Here is a 22,836-nt window from a genome sequence, read left to right on the forward strand (position 1 = left end):
TTTTTATTCAGTCAGTGGTGTGAGCACTGTCAGTTAAATAGTAACTTGTGGCCTTATTTTTACACGCATACCTATTGTGGCAAATGTATCATATTTTTCAAACTTTGGAATGCATTTAAACCGTAGAACAATTTTAACTTTTGATTTTAATACATATTTTAATTCTCTACAAGTATTCTCTCATGACTTTTGATGTAAAATAATTAGGGAAGCAGGAATTCAACAATTCAGAATTTTACATTGAGTTTCCTATGGCCCTTTTTACGATTCACCACCCGGTATAAGATAAAATGTGTACTATTTGTCTAATTATTTCATAATAACACAAATAATACACATATATACACAATAACACACATTCAATGATCGAAAATCATTTAAAAATATGGGAATGTAAACTCTTGTGACGTAAAGTCAAAAATATAAGTCTCCCCACCACCGTCGGACAAGACAACCGTAATAAAGTCTAATAACCGTGGTACATACCTACCTTTTTTATTTGCGTACACGTTAGCGTGTACCTAGACACAGCGAAATATAACCATAATATTAACTAATGTAAAACTATATGACGTCACGGGTCGTTTGAACTATTTTATACCGCTGAAGACTTTAAATACGTATTTCTAAGTTATTACGAGTTTTTGAAGCGTGAAATTTTGGAAATCTCATTTTTAAACAAGACTGAACATTATTATGTAATAAAAAAAATTGTGCAAGTTCCCTATTAATCCCTAACATTTTAGCGTGCTGTCAACCAATAAGAAATAAAGTATAAATCTAATTGACACATATTATTGTATGAGCCGATATTCTATGAGTGACAGTATATTCTTCGTTTGTGTTTACGCTTGTGACAATGTCATTTTTAATCAGTCTAATTGAAAGAAAAATTATCCGACTTTATTTTTTTAAATTTAAGGTGACAGGATACATCGAAAACATAGAAAAAACACAAAAACGGACAAAAATGAGCGAGACAAGTGTAGAAACTTTGAGAAATATCGCTGTTAAAATTAGAATAAGTAGCGTAGAAACTACAGCTGCAGCAAAATCTGGGTAAGTATTTATTAATTTGTAGATGGATATTTTGTATTTATGTAATATATCTTCTTCTTTTTTCTTCAAATGCCATCTCCGGATGGAGGTCGGCAATCATCATAGCTATTCATTTGGACTTGATGCTTGTCACGCACGGGGAGCTAAACAGGGTTTTTGGTAAAGAATGGGCCATAGCTTAACCTTAAATTCCTGAGGTTAAAATAGGTCGATTTAAGCTAACTTACCTTCGTACAAAAATTGATAATAACCGAAATACAGGGTGTCAAAGTTAAACTTGTATTTTATTTATTTTTTAATATTTCTTGACAGGCATGGGACAACAACACGAAATTTGGTAAAGTCGGGTCCATAGATATTTCGCCCGTCGGCAAATTCAAACAGATAACATTTGTATTGTTACGAAATTCGAGTAACCGATGTCCCTTTTGTTAAGGCACACGCCGGTATTTTTACAACCGGGTTACTCATTGTAAATCAATCAGTTTAACACTTGAAAATGTATACTTGGGCATTAGTACAGGTAAAATTGTTAGACGATTATATTTAGATGAAATATTAAGCAATAGAATTGAATCTTTTTTCTACTTTTATGGACAAAAAAGCAAGTTCATTAGCGGAACGTTAATTCAAAATTATTCTGCAGATTATATTTGAAGCAATATTTGATTAAAACATCTCATTTTTGGTGGTAAAATATATTAAATACATATATTAATTTGTCTGGACTAAAGGTGGTCTTGAGTTATATTTTTGTTTGAATTTGCCGACGGGCGATAGATAGATGGTGTCAACTAAGTGCTGCTGGTACTGTAACCCTACTAAATTATGTTAAAAAATGTTTCTGGCTACTACCAGAGGCTTACGACGGGAGAACGTGAATGCTTGACCCTTCTCAAATTCTACGCCACTAGCGGAATTGCTATTTTAGTGCAATTTTTTGATTCTCCAATACTTTCAATGTAAAAAATATACACTTCATTCTTAACGATAAAGCCATTAGTTTTCGAGATATTTGAAGCTAGTGAAGTGAAGAAGCATAATACATTAATCAAAATAAGTGTGCATTTACATTTTTAACTTCAAATATTTCGAAAACTCATGACTTTATCAATAGGAAGTATTGGAGAATCTAAAAATTATGCTAAAATAGCAGTTTCATCAGTGGCGTAGAATTTGGGAATGGTCAGCCATTCACATTCCCCTGTCGTACGCCACTGGTAGTAGCCAGAAACGATTATTTAACATAATTTAGTAGGGTGTACAGTGCCTACACTTTCTATTAAGTATGATGTGGATATGTCAAATTATTTTAAAGTATTTTTTTTAATAATTTATTCTTTATTTAAAACTTTAAGAACTACGTGTGCCCGGTACTATAAAACTATTTGACATATCCCTATGATACTTAGCAGAAAGTGTAGGTACTGTACTTTCTACTAAATTATGTTAAATAATCGTTTCTGGCTACTACCAAAGGCGTACGACAGGGGAAAGTGAATGGTTGACCCTTCCCAAATTCTATGCCACTGATGAAACTGCTATTTTAGCATAATTTTTAGATTCTCCAATACTTCCTATGCAAATAATATACTCTTCATTCGTAACGATAAAGTCATGAGTTTTCGAGATATTGAAGTTAAAAATGAAAAGGCACACTTATTTTGATTAATGTATTATGCTCCTTCGTTTTTAGCTTCAAATATCTCGAAAACTAATGGCTTTATCGTTACGAATAAAGAGTGTGTTAATTACATATAAAGTATTGGAGAATCAAAAAATTGCACTAAAATAGCAATTTCGCCAGTGGCGTAGAATTTGGGAAGAGTCAACCATTCACGTTCCCTCGTCGTACGTCTCTGGTAGTAGCCAGAAACGTTTTTTTAACATAATTTAGTAGGGTGGACAGTACCAGTACCACTTACCAAATTTCGTGTTGTTGTCCCATGACTGTCAGGAAATATTCAAAAATAAATAAAATACAAGTTTAACTTTGACACCCTGTATTTCGGTTATTATCACTTTTTGTACTAAGGTAAGTTAGCTTAAATCGACTTATTTTAACCTCAGGAATCTAAGGTTAAGCCATGGCCCATTCTTTACCAAACACCCTGTATATTATAGATTTATTCGCGCAGCATGCACCGAAAAAGGCGTTCTCCCTCTGGGTAAGTTCAGGATACGTTCGGGGTATGCCGCGCGAATAAATTTATAATGTATATTATACCGGGTGTTCACTTATATTTTGCCCCATTTTAACTGCCTATAACTTCTAAACGGCTCAAGATAAAATATGCGGTTTTCACTGAAATATTTTATTTTAGTAAAAGTTTTGTCGGAATGGATTGAATTTTTTATATCTCTTTCAAATACGAAATAAAATATGGCGGATTTTTGAAAAAAACGTTGTTGACTTTTTTTAATGGAACACCCAGTATATTCTTCTGTAAATTGAAAGAGAGGTCATTCACCTATCTAGCGATATAAAGTTTTTCAAAATTGGTTGTCAAATCACTGAGTAATTAATTTTTAAAATGAGAGGTGCAACGTGGATATTACATACCTAAATAACACAACTAACCAGTTATGTGATTTCCACATTGCATCTCTTATTTTAAAAATTAATTGATCAGTCATTTGACAACCGATTTTAAAATTTTTGTATATCACTGGATAGATAAATGACCGATTTTTCAAGTTTTTAGGTAAGTGACTATTTTTTATATCGCTTTTAAGTAAAAAATGGCGGATATTTGAAAAAAAAAATCGTTGTTGACTTTTTTTATTAAAATACCCAGTATATTTTTTTGTATCTTGAAAAAACGGTCATTTACCTATCCAGCGATATAAATTTTTTTAAAATCGGTTGCCAAATGACTGAGCAATTAATTTTTAAAATGAGAGATGCAATGTGGAAATCACATAACATAATATCATTTTGCTCAGTTATGTTATTTAGGTATGTGATATCCACGTTGCACCCCCCATTTTAAAAATTAATTTCTCAGTGATTTGACAACCGATTTTGAAAAAATTTATATCGCTGGATAGGTGAATGACCTTTCTTTCAATTTACAAAAAATATACTGGGTGTTCCATTAAAAAAAAGTCAACAAGGTTTTTTTCAAAAATCCGCCTTTTTCTTTCGTATTTGAAAGCGATATAAAAAATTCAATCCATTCAAACAAAACTTTTACTAAAATAAAACATTTTAGCGAAAACCGCATATTACTATCTTGAGCCGTTTAGAAGTTATAGGCAGTTAAAATGGGGAAAAATATAAGTGGACACCCGGTATATAGTTTAGCACCCCGTGCGTGATAAGCTTTAGAGATGGCTGCTCTGAAAAGTTCATTTTATGTACATCCACACCATTCTTAGGTTGCGGAGCCACAATATTCTACGTCCCCATATCACTATGCTTCTTTTTCCTTGAATCTTTCCCTGCATAATCAATTGGAACAAGGAGCAAGTTGTATTTCTCTCCATGTGTAATATGCAGAGACATGTTAACCGTAGACAAGGTATACTGAGCAAAAAAGCGTAACGCGCGGCAGTCGATCGGTGGTCTATCTGTCTCTTTTTACTAAGCGATGCCGCTCATATGACGAACAAAGATGGCTAGACCACTCAAAATGAATATTGACCAATGGCGTCCTTGACATCGGCAGTACACCCCGAGGCATTGAGTGGCATATGACTAGCCTCGTCTATGGTTAACATGTCTCTGGTAATAAGTCCTGAAATATTCCAATTTTCTTGTTTTGATTGTATTTAAAACTTCCATTTGTTTATTCATCTTTCTCGGAACCTCTTTGTTTGTGACGTGTTTCATCATTCAATCAAAAATAGATTTTTCTAATCAAAATAGCTTATTTTTGTTAACCTTTTTTTGTTATATAATATTACACACAATAATTTTGAACTCTACTTTTAGACACCCTACAACCTGTTCATCGTGTGCAGAAATCCTGTCTGTTCTATTCTTCAGAACGATGCGCTACAAAGCCTGTGCACCTAGAGAACCTTGCAATGACCGTTTTGTTATGTCTAAAGGACACGCCGCCCCTGCTCTATACGCTGTTTGGGCACACATTGGGCTTATACCAGAAGAAGAGCTCCTGAATCTCAGAAAAATAGACAGTGATCTTGAAGGCCATCCAACGCCTCGTTTGAGTTTTATTGATGTAGGCACTGGGTCGCTTGGACAAGGGCTGGCTGTAGCCAATGGTATGGCGTATATTGGTAAATATATAGAAGAAGCTAGTTATAGGTGAGAATTGATAATAAAATATAAAGACTGTTTAGATTTAAATTAGATATACTCGCTTTAAATGACAACACTGCGCGATACACGTAAACATTAACATGTTGTATTAGTTGCCGAAGGCGGAGTATCAATTTCATCAGCAAAATAGAGATGGCTATTTCGTTTAGTTTTTGAATATTCTTGGACAATACTTATTATTCATTAATTTAATTAATATGATTATTTTTCACTATGTATTCAGTGATTACAATAATTTATATGCTATGTAATAAAAACTAGTAGAACGCTAGTAGGTAGGTAATGGAGAAAAGAAAAAAAGAATGTGTGTACTTTCTACGCACGTAAGAAGTTATACTTCTATTTTTATGATTTCAACGAAACAAATATATTTTAAACATTTTAATTGTACTTTACTTACTTAAGCTGTCCTCTTGTACCTTACGGTGTCGAGGAAAATTTCATGTCATTTTAATTGTATTTTTATTTCAATATTAAACTAATTTTAATACCTACTTAAAATAATACCAAAAATTACAAATACCGTTAATACGTCATTTTTTATGAACTGGAGCGTCCCCGCAATTGCTTTTCTCATGAAGAATCATATAAACTCTAAAAAGTCGTTTTTCGAAAAAAAAAATGTATACTATAATTTCTTATAAATACTGGCCTTTCGAGTCTCTGCTGTATTTTCGTCCAATTTTAAAATCATTGATGATCATTTTTGATCAACTTATGGGCATTTGATTCAATTTATGGTCTTCAACATTTAATAAATAATTATCTAGTTTTATTTGCCACCATTTTATCTCACGATATGTTCAAACAAATGCTAATTAAATTTTATTAATTTGAATCATACTTACAGCCGGTTTCCGAAACGTTATTCAAATCTCCGATCATCTAATCGGCTGTCAGAATTGATCAACTGTTAACCTGTGATGGGTTTCTCAAACGCCAATTATTGTAAAATTGCATGATCATAGATAATGTAATCGATGATCTGACATACGATTTGGTAGCGATACTGTCACAATTGGCTGTTATCCTTCAAAATTTCAATTATATTAACCTCTAAATCCAAACTTGGATCTTTAGATTCTAAAGGTGCATTCTCTCTTACGTACTGTCACTTTTGTTTGGGGCAAGAATTGAACGAGAGCATTTTAAAAATGAGGCTAACATGAGGCTAAGTTGGAGATATAAAACAGTTTATTTATGATCTATAATATTTTATAATACTATTTTTATTTTTGGTCTATATATTTACTTTTTATATTTATTTTTAATTTATTTACCGGCTGTTTTATTGTCTTCAAAGTTAGCTGCTATAATTTTTCACGCGTTTTCCCTCTTATTTACATCGCTATAATCATTTAGGTCCTGCTTTTTAGAGCTCTGGCCTCTCAAAAAATAGCTCTATGAGTCTAGCATCCTTGTTATCTTACATTTTTAAAAGAAAAAAAAATATATAAATTATATAATCAAATATAAAAAATGTCCGAGATATCCATGTTCTGCAAGTTAAATAAATATTTTAAATTATTTCTTCCATAAAAAATCTTATTTTTATTGAATAATATGATTTATATCATTTATATATGTGTTATTTGACAATTTTTTCCCATTATTTGTTAATTACAGTAATTAAAAAACTAAAAAACACTTTTAACAGTCCGTTAATCGACGGATAGTCGCAGATTACGTAACAGTCCATTTTTACCGCCGCTTGACAAGTGAAACTGGTTAATCGACCTTTCGGAGACTCAAAATACTCATGATCGGCTGTTAACTAACGATTAATCTTATGTCAGGTGATCGACTGTTGTTAAAACTAGTTTGGTTGACGTTTCTGACGCATTTAATCTATTGTTAATCGTCGATTACATAATTTTTGAGATGATCGTCCTTTCGGAAACCGGGCGTTAATATTATTAATTAATTCTGTCGAATAATCCTTATACCCGATTAATGGGTGCGTTCGGACGACCATAGCGGCTGGCGGTCAGCAGAAATCGGCTGAGTGGTTGTATCCAGCCGTGATAGGGAAAGCTTAGTAAATCTCTCAGCGGCTGGCTTCCAGCGGTGACGTCTGACAGCTACTGCTGGCTCAGCTGTCCAGCCGCTGTGGTCGTCCGAACGCACCCAATATTTCATAAATTCTTTGTTCAATTATAATTAATTTATAAACGTACTAATTCTATTATTCGAAAAGCGCCATAAGAAACAATGAGAAAACTACAAAAATATTAATAATTTGCTAAATACTACCCTGAATCTTACAACTAAAATTTCGCAAAAACCAATAAATCAGCTCATAAACTTAGCAGGTAAGCAATATAGACAAAAAGAGGTCCTTATAACATATCCACAGGGTGCTGTGCGGTGCCGTGGTCGAAACATTGTTTAAACAATTTTTTTAAAACAAATTCACAAAAATAATTTTTTCATTTCGAACAATTTTTTTTAAATAATTTGTTCCATTCTGAGCAAAAAAGGTCTCTTGTCATTTTTTTTCTAAAATTGATTGTTGTCGAGTTATATGAAAAATGCGAAAATGGCCATTTTCAAGGCTTAATAACTCGATTAAAAATTACTATTATGAAATTCAAAATGTGACCAAATCAAGTTTCACACCCCTTTTCAAGGTCCTAAAGAGATTTTTGTCATTATTTTATTACAAAGCTGTTATTTTTAATTATTAACAATTGGCGCTATAGTCCAGGATTTATCGTCGCCCTAGTTAGTGAAATTATTCCGATTCGATTTTTTTGCACAAACTTACTCAAAAAGAGGTCCTTATAACATATTCATAGGGTGCCGGGCGGTGCCGTGGTCGAAAAATTGTTTAAAGATTTTTTTTAAACAAATTCTTTTCACTTCGAACAAATTTTTTCAGATAATTATACTTACTACATCTCAAACATTTTTATTAAAACAGTGCCAAAAATTAAAATAATACAAGAATAAAAGACACAGAAACACATTAAAAATGCCACAAATGATTTCTGAACATTAATTGTCGGAAATTTTTTAACTAAATACGTATTTTCTGAAAATAAAATTATATAATAAATATACTTACAATCATAAAATGTATAAAAAAAAATTATAAAAATAAAAGTTTCCATTGGGATTCGAACCAGCTTTTATTAGCGCGGTTGGTATTGGGGTTCATTCGCCTTGAACGCTCCGCCACGGAGACAATGCGTCAATATTTGCGAAGATCGACTAACTAAACGGATTAAACTTTTGACATTTTGAATTAAATCAAATTATTTTGATTTTGAATTGAAATGATTTAGAATTGAAAAAATACAACAAAACATAGAGTAAGAAAACAATATATTAGGTGAATACTGATAGAATTTTTGATGGTAATCAAATTATGCAAATAAAAGTATTACATACTAATCATAGATACTATGTATTTTGGTATTTGGTATATTCAAATAGGTAGGTACCTACCTATGGAATTTTTTATTAGGATACTGATACATTTAACAATTATTACGTACCTGTTGCTTTTAAAAACTATTTAAAAGTCACTACAGTTATAAAACTTTTTTGTTTCTGTCCTCACAACAATAAAACTAATATATTATACAACATTTGTTTACCTCCATATTGAACAATTATTTATTATTGACAGATCATTTCAACATCCAATCAGAGCCCGTATAACGACTAATACAATACCATACTGTCGGTGTGCGCATGCGCGCAGATCAACAATAAATTCACCCTCAATCTCAATCGCGCCTAAAGAAGTATAACTTCAAAAAATCGAATCGGAATAATTTCGCTAGCGGGGACGACGATACAGTCCGGTCTAATAAGCAATAAGGTTTCGGTACGAAAAGGTCATAAAACAGATTACCGAAAAAGCATTGAATACAATAGGTCAATAGACCTGCATTCTTATGTTTGATCGGCTTATAGAAAGCATTCGACAGGGTAAGGATGTAATGATAATACATCTCTTTTGTAATAAAGAATAAAGAAATCCCGCTGTATATTATAAAAATAATTGAAACGTCTATCTAAACAATAAAATGAAAGTCAGAATAGACGGACAACTTACGGAAACCGAACCTATTATATAGTTAACGGGCAATGGGATAAGACACGAAGATTCCCTAAGCTCAATCTACGAGTACCTAATTAAAGATGAAGTCATAGAGAGCGCCAATAAATGATACAGAATGGGGACAATGAAATAATTTCCTTAAAATTTTCTGTTGCGCCCACGATGCATTATTAATAGCCCAAAATGAAGATATACTTCAAAGACTAGTTCACAAGAGCAAAAGAATTTAACATGACTACTTCAACTCAGAAAACTAGAACAGTACCTATTAATCGGTAAAGAACCAATTGGATAGGATGTAAACTGGTTGTCGATGGAGTTAGCACTGAACAAGTAATGGAAATACAGTACCTAGTACCTACGGCTCCACGGGCGAGAAATTGACGCTAGCAGTTGCCGTAAAACGAACTTAAGGTTCCGCGGAACGGAATAGGAATAGCCGAACTGTACCGACTACAGGACTTGTGCGTAGTCGGTTCAGTTCGGCTATTCCTATTCCGTTCCGTGGAACCTTAAGCCTATGGCTCCACAGGCGAGAAATTGACGCTAGCAGTAGCCGTAAAACTAACTTAAGGTTCCGCGGAACGGAATAGGAATAGCCGAACTGTACCAACTACAGGACTTGTGCGTAGTCGGTTCAGTTCGGCTATTCCTATTTCGTTCCGTGGAACCTTAAGTTCGTTTTACGGCAACTGCTAGCGTCAATTTCTCGCCCGTGGAGCCGTTCGCTATGGATTACAGTCATGATTACAGTGTAGTACCTATGGATTACACTATCCTGACTATCCAGCTATGAAGACATTGATGAAAGAGAAGAAATCAAGTATAAAGAGCAAATAAGCAGTTATTTTGACGTTTAGATTTTCAGATATCGATATCCGAAGTGGAAATAGAAACGTCAAAATAAACTTATTTTAAAGTACATTTCCGTGGCTTATATTTGCGGTCTCATTAATCGTTTTTTCTTATCTGTCGTTCGCATGGCTCGCTCAATTCTGTTATATTCCTTCCGATTTTATTTTTACTACTGTCTCGTCATTCCACCAGAGTTGGTTGACTGGTTTGGTTTTTGATTGTTGTTCTAGCACAGGGGTGGGCAAACTTTTTTTAGTAAGGGCCACAAAATATTTTTGGTCTATTACCGAGGGCCGCAATATTTGCGGAATGGGACGTTTCATCGCCGCCGTTTCGATGCCGCCGGTTCATCGCCAGTCCATTTCATCGCCGGCCGTTTCATCGCCGGCCGTTTCATCGCCAGTTAGTCAGTTGATCTTGTATTATGGGAGATGACACGACACGACGTTTAATTCAGTTCAAAACTTATGACAAATAAATAGATAAAAAATATTATTATATTCATTTACTATTCTATTTCTACTTCCCCTAAATTTGACACTAAACAGTATTAAATTTGTAGTGTTAAATTATATTTTATATTATAAAAGTTTAAAAGTCTATTAAAAGATTAAGTATGGCAACGGGAACGGCCATATCTCGCATTTCCTAGAATTCCTAATTAATACTAAAAATAAATAATAAATGTAACTGTCGAAAATTGGTCGAAAATTCGGAAATATATCAGTTAGTGATTAACTGACTGGCGATGAACCGGCGGCATCGAAACGGCCGGCGATGAACTGGCGGCATCGAAACGGCGGCGATGAACTGGCGGCGATGAAACGTCCTAGGCCCCAATATTTGTTACCTTAACATGTCCGAAATTTTAACTTTTTACTAATTTTGTTTAATAGGGGGGGGGGGGGCACGGTTTGAAATCAACATTTCAAGCACCCTTTCTTGAATTTGTTTGAAATTATGGTACAATTATTCTATTTTTAAATTAAATAAGCATATTCAGTACAATTCAAAAATTATTCAAAAAAAAATTCAAGACCAAATATTGAAAAATAAGCCAACGGTGGCAAATTATTACAGGCAGCTCCAAAAAAAAAATGGATTTTGCAGTAGAACTCGTCAATGAATCATATGAAACAAAAAATTCAATAATATTTTATTAGTTTATGAGTTTCCCGAGGTAACGCTGTTGAGTTTTTTAGTTTTAACGATTTTTGAGTTTTTGATATCACTCAAAATACAAGTCAAAATAACGAAATTTTTGTAAAAAAGGGTGAAAATCAACATACTTCCCAAAAAGCAATTGGACGTAATATTACGACGTCTTAACGTTGAATTAAATGCCCCAACGTTAATACGTGACGTTGCGACGACGGTCAGAAAACCGCTATTTGCACCTAAGTGGGGAATAGAAATACGGGTTGCCTCGACGTCCCCCTCTCGAATTCTCAGCTCGAGATATTTTATCGTCAAATTACGTTAGTTTTAGGTCTTTGGTCTTGTAAAGTAATAGTATAAAATTCTCTACCACAGAAGTACGGCCGATACACTTCATATTTACCAAATAGGTTAATAATCTTGGAGGATATTAAATCATCAGAAACTAAGATGCATGACGGCCTGTTGACACTTATTTAAGTAGGTTCCTACTCTATTCAGAATATGACCTAAGTGACTTGTATAATTATTTTATTAATCATCTGCCTCATTGCATAATGCGGTCGAAAATTTACAAACGCAAGGAAGTGTACTGTTAAACTAGGTATAAAAATTGCTAAAAACTAAAAGCGCCTCAGAAAATTACAGGTTAAATCGAACAAAACGGTAAAAATAGAAATAACCATCGTAATTAAAAAAACATATTATTATGTCTAGACCCATACAAAATTATCCTTGATTTATATATAAACAAAATTCGTTAATTAAAATCAAATATTTATTAAAATCTAGCAAAAAAATTCCAAACATTATGTTTTAAAAAATGGCTGAACCATGGCGATCTTTCATTAATGGCGGATTTGACTCGCGACCTAAATTGCACTACATTTTAACTGATTTGGACAAGGACACCCCCTGCCGACCTTTAGTATAACCTATTTTTACCTTGCACACCTCGAATTTACCTATTGGTATACCTAATACGTCCTAAAGTAAGCGCAAACAACCTGGTCTTGACGACAGACTCCCGACGACAGTTCTTTTTCTCAAAGAACAACTATAAATTTTTTTAACTGTATAGGTTTTTCATTCAATAAATTGTTATTGTTAATATACTGTTTATAGAAAAACTAGAAAAATCAAGTGTAAAAAAGTAAGGTTATGTTATGCAATGTAATATCTGTCATATTATATAGTCATATAAGTCAAGATGAGTCAAGTCAGATAGGCAAATATAGATCAGCAAATTTTTACGTCGTTTTTTAGTTGGAAACTAAACAACCAATTGTCGAAAATTTACTTTACGACGTTGGATAGTCGTCGACGTTTTTTAGTAAATTACAGGTATCTTATAAAAAAAACTTTGACGTCAGGTTAACGTATAGAACTTTACTTAAGTACTACGTTGTTATTACCTACGTTGTATTGTCGTTCTCACCTTCCCGCAAGTACACGCAGCAATCTACCATATACCTACTGAGAAAACACCCGACGTCTCCTGAACGTTGGGTTCGATACTAATAAATACTCTGTAATCCCCGACGTTGAGCAGTCGTTAAATGTCTTCCAGTAAATTACATTGTAGTATAGAGTTTATACCCGACGTCAGCTTAACGTTAAACCTTAACCTAATATTAACGTTGGTATTCTCAACGTTGGATTGTCGTTGTCGTCTTCCCGAAAAATACGTCTACCATACTCGATAAAACACCAACGTCTTCTGAACGTTGGCATCTATCCTAAAAAATACGTTGTAATTCCCGACGTTGAGTAGTCGTTGATGTATGCCACTTAATTGCACTTATACTACAGATAGGTTAAGACCTACGTCAGCTTAACGTCAAACCTTATCCTAATAATTGACGTCGTTATTCCCGATGTCGGTTGGTCATCAGATTATATTACTTATTAGCAGCAACGTTGGTCCATAGGAAAAACAGACGTTGTCCTTGGTTAAGGCTTATTGTGAACCAATTTTGTCCTTAAATTTAACGTCCCATTAGGACAAAATTGGTTGCAGGTCGTAAATTTGCTACTTGGGATTATTATTGATAACCAAAACATACAAAGTTACCTCACGAAATGTTTAAAGAAAATCTATGAAAAATTTCAGGTAGATCTGTCAAGCAGGTAGTTTTTGAGTTACAATGTCCACCGCCTTTGAAAAAAGCAGTTTTGAGAAAAACGCGTTTGGTTTGACCACTTTTAGTTCAATTTGTTTTTTCTCTGTCAAATCGTAAAGTGATGCACGCCGGAATGTTTTTGAATCGCAGAGTAATTTACAAAAGAGATTTATTTAACGTTTAAAATTCACTTCGGTAATCGTTATCAAAATACAAAACATTAATAAATTAAGCATTTATTTAATTAGTTTAATTTATTATTGTTTTGTATTTTGATAACGATTTCCGAAGTGGAAATGGAAACGTCAAATAAATTTAATTTCAAACTTAAATTGTGGTTTATTCCCAAATAAAATAGTAAATTCTATTTTCACATTGCTATTAGTTACTTAAATATTTTAAGGGAAATTCCGTGCTTAAATAGATGCAAACATGCATCATACGTAATATGCAATACGCGTGATTTAAATCAAAATAAACAGAGTATAAATTTGAAAAATCTTAGATTCCCTTCATTGTTTTTGTTTTCCTTGAAAGAATTCAATCATATAAAAATATGAACGATGATTTAATCCTATTGAACGAATAATTGACAATATTAGTTATAATTGAAATGACGTTGGTGTTGCCTACATACTTGCAAAACATTTTTGCACAATACCTGCACATGGATTAAGCAGTGAAAAATAATAACTGATGTTCTGAAAATTGTTCATGGACGTAATCTGTAAGTTTTCTCAAAATTACAATATTTGCTCCTCTTAAATATGGTGCTCCGTCAGTTGTTATACTTACTAGGTGGTTACAGTGGTTACATCGCTAATTTAAAATTTTCCAAACAGTTCCAGACTACTTCGAAAATATCGTTTCCATTTGTTGAAATTTCATGGATTTCATTCAGGCAGCCGACGAAACTCTGCCGGAAACCCAAATAATTGCCCGCGTTCTGTTGAAAATTTGCGGAAAAATCACCCGCTGCGAAAGTGTTACTTATATTAGCTGTGTTAATAGCTGCATTATCTATGTTTATTTATTAATATTAGCAATAATTAAAAAAAACTTTAAATGAAAATAATTCACTTTTTTTCCGCGGGCCGCAAAAAAATGTATAAAGGGCCGCACTTTGCCCACCCCTGTTCTAGCACCACTTTTGCACTTTTGCGCATGGAGGCGGGGGCCTCCATGCGCATATACTTTCATACCGGGCCGGGCTGGGATAAAGATGAAACCACCTAAATACCTTTGAAGCGAAGATATACATGATAGACATAAAACAATGACACGTAACACATCTGACGCGATATATTTTGTTACTGCTGTACCTATTTCTGATTTCGTCGGAAATAGCCTCAACTTATTTAATTATTCAAATGGTACAACCTGTATATTCTTGCAGATTTTAAACATATTTATTATTCCAAATTCAACATAATCGCCAGAAAGTTTAACATGTTAATTTCCTCTTAACAGACAAAATGCATGGTTATAACAGCAGATCCAATAAGATGTAAGTTGGAGCTGGAAGGTCAGATAATATAACAAGTGATGGAGTTTAAATACCTAGGCATCACACTATCTAGCTACGGAAGGCTCAAAACAGAAGTAGAAGATCATGTGAATAGAGCAAACAGAGCCGCAGGTTGCCTGAATGACACAATATGGATGAATAAAAATATCGGAAAAGAAATGAAAGGCAGAATTTACAAAACAGTCATCAGACCAATAATGACATACGTGGCAGAAACACGACCCGACACAGACAGGACAAAAAGATTCCTCGAAACAGCGGAGATGAAAACCCCTTAAAAAATCGATGGTAAGACTCTATGGGACAGAGCTAGAAGTACAGATATACAACGGAGATGCAAGGTGTATAACATTATTAACTGGGTATGAAACAGAAAAATAGAATGGAATGACCACATACGCCGAATGACAACAAATAGGATAGTCAGGACAGCGAGAGACGGTTCCCCAATAGGAAGACGATCAGTGGGAAGACCACGAAAACGATGAAACGACAACTTACTAGAGGCACATTGAAAAAACAGACAGAGTCATGTCTATACAAAAAGAAGAAGAAGAACATATCAAGTGTGTTAGAAATTTTTTTTAAAATGAGAAACAAATGAGAATAATAATTTCAAAAATCACTTATGTCCGGTTGCACCAACAGATCTTAAGCTTAAGTCGAGAATATCATAAGAATTAATATAATATAATTATAAAATATATTACAATAAGAAGACCATAATATAATAATAGATACAGGGTGTTTCATTGGGAAAGTAACATACGTTAACTGTAGCAATAGGACACTTAGGCGATCTCAAAAATACCATACTTAATGGATCTTACTCCATTAATAACAAAGATACTGGGTGTTTTATCTATTTTGCCATTTTCTTAATTGGTTCATAACTTTTTAACCACACTGTATATTTATTTTATATTTGGCACGCAAATTTCACTTAAGGTGTACAATAAATTAATTTATTTACAATTGTAAAAAATCCAGTTCCGGATTAAAAAATATTGAAAAAATGTTCCGAAACCAAAACAACACCCTGTACATTAAATTTTTTTAAAATGGATTTTTCAGTTGAAAAGAGGATGAAAAACTAAATTCAGTGGTATAATTTGAATTTTCGGCAAAATGATTTTTCTGGTGCAATTTTGAATTTTAATTCGGAAATTAAGTGAATTGCGAGAGCTCTAAGTAGAAAAAAATTGAAATACAGCTTGCAACTTGTCAACCTCACTGTATATTGATTTTATATTTAACACGCGAATATTTTTTTAGGTGTCCAATCAATTAATTTATTTACAGTTATAAAAAATCCAGGTCCGGTTTAAAAAATATTGTGTAAATATTCCGTCCCAAAATAACACCTTGTATATTAATTTTCTTTAAAATGGATTTCGCATTTGAAAAGAGGATGAAAAACAAAATTAGTGGTATATTTTGAATTTTCGACAAAATGATTTTTCTGGTAAAATTTTGAATTTGAATTCTGAAATTATGTCAATTGCGAGAGCTCATGTAGAAAAAATTAAAATGCGACTTAATTTTAATTAATACCATTATTTAATCTAAATTGGTAAAATGTTAATATTTTAGTGTTTTTTTATTATGTGTGAAAAATAGTTTTTTGCGAATATTCATCTTTAAATAATGAATAAATAATAAAGGGCCAATAAAGAATACATCACTTTAATCAACAAAATAGCTAAAAATTATAACAAAACAGCGAAAATATGCAGCATAATCACTATTCAAAACTAAAGTACTTATTCAAAATTACCACCATCAAAAATTATTTTTTTTATACGTAGGTACGGTAAATTTTTGTAGTTAAGTACCTAGCGTCATGTGTACTGTGTACTGTGTGTGTTGAGTAAGTGTCTTGTTACATTGCAAAGTCGACGTCATTGTCTTTGCAAAAAGACGCTAATTGTATCCGAACGTCTGCGGTCCCTCCGGTGAATACCAATCCGACAAGGACAGAAACTATTTTCATTTATTAATTTATAATAAACGAAAAATTTCTGACCCTGGTGAGATTCGAACTCACGACCATTCGGACCTTTCGATCCAAAGGTAGGCGCTCTTACCACTGAGCCACAGAGGGGGTCATCAAAAATTATTGTTATGTGTCCAAATGTTAATATTTTACCAATTTACCAATAATGGTATTAATTAAAATTAAGTCATATTTTAATTTAGTTTACTTTGAGCTTCGCAATTCACATAATTTCAGAATTCAAATTCAAATATTTACCAGAAAAATCATTTTGCCGAAAATTCAAGGTATACCACTAATTTTGTTTTTCATCCTCTGTTCAAATGCAAAATCCATTTTAAAAAAATTTAATATACAAGATGTTTTTTTGGGTTGGAACATTTATACAATATTTTTTAATCCGGACCTGGATTTTTTATAATTGTAATTAAATTAATTGACTGGACACCCAAAAGAATATTCGCGTGTTAAACGTAAAATCAATATACAGTGTGGTTGACAAGTTGTAAGCTGTATTTCAATTTTTTTCTACTTAGAGCTCTCGCAATTCACTTAATTTCAGAATCCAAATTCCAAATTTAACCAGAAAAATCATTTTGCTGAAAATTCAAAGTATACCACTGAATTTAGTTGTTTATCCTCTTTTCAACCGAAAAATCCATTTTAAAAAAATTTAATGTACAGGTAGAGCTCCATTCCCGGGAAACTCCCGGGACAAATTTCCCGAGAAATCAGTAAAAAATAAAAATCCCGATTCCCGGGAATTCTTACAGATTTCCCGAGATTTTTTTAATATTCTATTTTAAATTATGAGCGGATATATTACTCGAGTGTCATGATAAAGTTTGGACGAGAGTTGTGCAAGCTTCATCAACAGTGTTTCCATCACGCTATTCATCTTGGGGTTTTAGCTGTTTTATTAAAAAAAATGATAGTGATCGTTATGACAGTGACTGTGACTCTCCCACGAAAATAAAGATAAAACCGAATGAAGTTTTAATCATTCAGAAGTTGAAACAGTGGGACAGTGGGACTCGCCAGTAAGCAACACAATTCTTCAAAATTAACACTATCAAATCGTATACACCATATACAGCGTATTAACCAACGCAGACAAACTGATGTGATTACATTGATGCGATATGTTCAAAACAAGGACTTTACTGAAAACAGACATTTGCCACTATCTATTAAAAGAACAATAAATCAATTAGTCAGTGATTTAACAAAATTTTTGTTTTCAAAGTGATACGGATTCATCAGTTTCATCGGATACCAATACTGATGATTTAAAAAAAAGTTATCGTCTGCAATTGAGTTTGCCATAGCTGTGCGTACTCAAAAGAATCCAAATGATGATGATCTTGATCTTGAACACGTCATTAAACAAGAGCTCGCGCTGTATGACAATTCAAATCAGTTGACCGGACATTTAAAAAATTACTTACTGCACTAAAAAGCATCACACTTATGTACATCAACAGAAAGCGAACGTGCGTTTTCAACTTCAGCAAATTTCTGTACAAAAAAAGAGCCAGCTGAAAGATCAAATACTGAACCAGTTATGTTTTCTTAAAACATATTTCAATAATAAAAACAAGGAAAATTTAGATTAAACACAAAATAATTTTGACATTTTTAAAATTTCTTTTAAAATTTTGAATTTTTTTTTTAATTTTTGAATTTTTCTAAAAAATTTTAAAATCAAATTTATATGTTTTTATATTACTTAATTGCATTTAATTTTGACTAAAAATTAAAAAAAAACAATGTATTCTTTTTATTTTAAATTTCTCAATACCCGGAAATTCCCGGGAAATCCAAATTACCGACTCCCGATTAACGGGAAATCAAAAGGGGCCGGGAAAATGGAGTTCTATGTACAGGGTGTTGTTTTGGGGTCGGAACATTTTTCCAATATTTTTTAAGCCGGACCTGGATTTTTTACAATTGTAAATAAATTAATTTATTGTACGCCTTAAATGACATTTTCGTACCAAATATGAAATAAATATACAGTGTGGTCAAAAAGTTATGAACCAATTAAGAAAATGGCAAAATAGATAAAACACTCTTTCTACAGTTAACGTATGCTACTTTCCCAATGAGACACCCTGTATAATTGATAATAAGGTAAAAATCTAAAATTATGGTGCAACGTAAGTGATACTCAAGGAGGCCCTATCTATAAGTAGAGCTTAGCTAAGCTGGAGCTTAAGATCTGTTGGTGCAACCAGGCATTAAAATTTTTAAACTGCTCGCACAAATTCACATACTTAATGTGGAATTTATTTACTAGTCCAATAAAAGTAAAAATGTAAACTAGTATCTTATGTTAAGAATGAAGAAAACAATTCAATCGATGGATTCAATGTGGATAGTGGCTTGCTCGTTCTCCGGAACTTAACTCGCTAGAATCTTATAAAATCATGTGTTATGGGATCAACATGTTTATATAATTTGAAATAAGGACCTATTGATGAATGCGAGCTAATCCTTGGAGAAGTCTTGGAATCAACTACTCACGAATTTTAATAATAGGTCTACGGTCTACACATTGTCAGGAGGTGAACGGCGAGAATTTGAAACATTTGAAGAGATATTTTTAATTTTATATCTCACTGGTCTTAGTAAATAATATTTACCTATTAATTAATAGTAAAGTTATTTGTTTCTCGTTATAAAAAATTTTTTCTACCAACTTGGTATGCATGAATTAGGAATAACAGATCTTTTAAAGTCTGGAAAAATATACAGGGTGTCCCATTTAAATTAAATAAGTTGAGGGTATTTCCAGTGAAACCGGAAGTAGAGTACGTAGGAAGTTTCATGAATAGCATTTTTTTTGTTTCAAAGATATCTGTTGGTCCCTTACTTTGTTCCATTCCTATATACAGGCTCAGACTCATATGAATTGGACCAAAATCATTATGAAACACAATTTTATTTTTCTAAATTGGAATTTATTTAACTATTAGAAATTAAACAGATACGACTTAGCTTATTTGCCAATTAATCAACAATATCTAATATTATCTACTACAAATTATAAAATAAAAAAAGAAAAATTAATATCTGAAATTTAATACATGCTTAATTTTATAAATTATAAATATAGGTATCTTTGCCACTCCATTTTAAGTTAACAGTATACCTAGTAGAGACCGAAATCGGTTAGAATGCGAAACAAAGTGGCGGTATCAATGTTTGATATTTATTGTAACGATTTTTACTGTAACAATAAAACGAGGAGTTCGAAGTTATATACGTCAGAACAGATAGGTACGTCGTTATGTACGTTATCAGAATTTGGCATTAGTTTTAAAAGTAAATTAAAGTAGGACTTAATACTTACGATGTCGGGATAGTATCACGAGGTTTTTTCCTGGTTTTCCCTCGTGATTTACTATGGAATCTCTAACGCGAGAATTTTATTGTCGCCGTTGCATGTGGTTGTCTTTTTAAAGACAGATCGTATCACCAGCGAAGCTCAGAGCGAATACGCTCTGAGCTTCGCTGGTGTTGCTCCTAGCGGATTACTAATGCAACTTTCACCGGTAATTTTTAAATTTATTATTTAATTGTTATCGCTTAATATTTGCAACGCAAAAAAGTAATTAAATTGTAATCGATTTTTTAAGATTTTGCTAATCATTTTGACGTTCTATTGATGAAATATTAATTTCTTACTTCGGATACTTTCACAATTATCGTGTAGATGGCGCTAAGATTAATAGATTAATTTATAATTACATATTATGGAACATTAAAAAAACTTAAATTCAGCATTTAAAACGTAAGTATATTTAAGGTAAAAATATATAGCACAGCTTTGACCAACTAATATTTTTTATAATTAATGTTTTTTATTTTAATTTTAAATTAATCGCTTTGACATTTATGTCAAATTTCCAGTAAACGTTTACAGACTTGTCACTACTGGCGCTCGCGAATTTTTAAATATCACCTCTACGCATGAGCTCACAGCGTATAAACAAATAGTGTTTCCCGTGCCCAATGCATGCGTTTTAGTAGGTATTGTATGTTTGTAGGCCCGCCTACTCGTTCGATTTTAAATGAGAAATGCATTGAAAACATCACTCAAGCACTATGTGTTTATAGCTTTGTTTAACAATAAAAAGAATAATTTTTAGCAATGCAAATAATCAAAACCGATAGAATTTGACTTGAACTTTCAAATGCGGTAAGCAGAACTGCTATTTTATTTTTTAATAAAAAGTTATTCGGGTTAAAAATTGCAATTTTTCGATTTTTTGAAAGCTCAACCGCGTTTATCTCAAAAACTATGCATCCTACGAAAAAACTTGTAAGAACATTTTTTGCTTATAATGGCCCAAAAAATACAAAAAATGTTTTGTTTTGCGAAACATCGCTGTTATGGAATTCCTCAAGTTCTTTGTTTATAACAATCTTATCGACATCCGGATCAACTGTTACCCAAAAAATTCGTGTTCTACGGGTCAAAATACATAAAAAAAATTTGGGTAACTCCATTTGAATAAAAGAGGCCGTTGTAGCCCCACAGGCGACAGGACTATTAGCGGAATCGAATTAAAAATTATTTTGCACATCAGATTTAAAATATTATTTGGTCAAAACATCTCATTTTTGGCGGTAAAAAATATATTAATTTGTCTGGACTAAATTACGGTTCTGTTGATATTCAAGAAGACTTGGTATTCACACAACGTTGCCAAACTGAATTTTGTTATAATTGTAATATAAATACGATAGTTACCATACTTAATTATTTTTAGAGTCTACTGCCTTCTTGGAGATGGTGAATGTGCCGAAGGTTCCATTTGGGAATCCATTAATTTTGCAAGTTTCTACAAACTAGACAACTTATGCGCCATCGTCGATGTTAATCGACTGGGACAAGCCGGACCAACGATGTTTGGCCACGAAGTGGAAGAATACCAAAAGAGATTTGATGCCTTTGGATTTCATACTATTGTTATCAATGGCCACGACGTTGAGGAGTTAATAAGTGCGTTTGAACGTGCTGAAAAAGTAAAAGACAAACCAACTGCCATCATAGCTAAAACAGTAAAGGTAAACAAACTCATTGGTACTATTTCTTTAATATGAATTTGATTTGCCCTAAGAAGAAAAGGCAACAGACGGATAAGTGCTTCGTATTACTTTTTATCCGATTCCTGTAGGTATCATCTCGAATTACTACAGAAAATTAATAAAGTACCCCGCACAAACCTTATGAAAATTAGGTCCCAGTGGATTTCGTTCATACTTTGGGAAAATACTCTTTGAAGCATCCTGATAAAAAGTTCTCATGGACAACTCAATCGTATGAAGGATTTTCAAGATATAGAGGCACAAACTCGGAAAATTATAAGATTTACTTAGTCCAGAAAGCCACTGCGCATCCGCTAGGAAAAATATTCCAATTCGGATTTTTTGCACAATCTTACTCAAAAAGGACCCCTTTTAACAAATTTGCAGGTTGCCAGGACCAAAAGTGGGTCAAAAATATTTTAAACGTTTTTTTTTGTTTTTTTTTCTAAAATTTTTTTTTTTTGCATGAAACAAAGGTTTTTTGGATGATTCCAAAAAGAAAAGGTCTTTAATGACATTTCTCTAAAGTTGATAGTTTTTGACATATGTATAAGCGATTAAAAATTGAAAAATTGCAAAATTGGCCATTTTTAAGCCTCAAAAACTATGTGAAAAACTAAAAATTTGAATGTTGCCAAGGTAGGTAGATATTATTTAAAC

The 22,836-nt window shown here is 32.6% G+C and overlaps 1 protein-coding gene across 1 annotated transcript in view; it reads left to right on the top strand.

Annotated features, from left to right (window-relative positions):
- LOC126884184 (transketolase-like) overlaps positions 1-22,836 on the top strand; it is a 146,774-nt gene that overhangs the window by 84,407 nt on the left and 39,531 nt on the right. The window contains exons 3-5 of the mRNA XM_050650041.1: positions 923-1,059; positions 4,997-5,332; positions 21,858-22,155. Of these exons, the coding sequence (XP_050505998.1) occupies positions 923-1,059; positions 4,997-5,332; positions 21,858-22,155 (771 nt within the window). The remainder of the gene's footprint in view (positions 1-922; positions 1,060-4,996; positions 5,333-21,857; positions 22,156-22,836) is intronic.

This window comes from Diabrotica virgifera, chromosome 5, assembly GCF_917563875.1.
Source record: "Diabrotica virgifera virgifera chromosome 5, PGI_DIABVI_V3a".
Classification (NCBI taxonomy): domain Eukaryota; kingdom Metazoa; phylum Arthropoda; class Insecta; order Coleoptera; family Chrysomelidae; genus Diabrotica; species Diabrotica virgifera.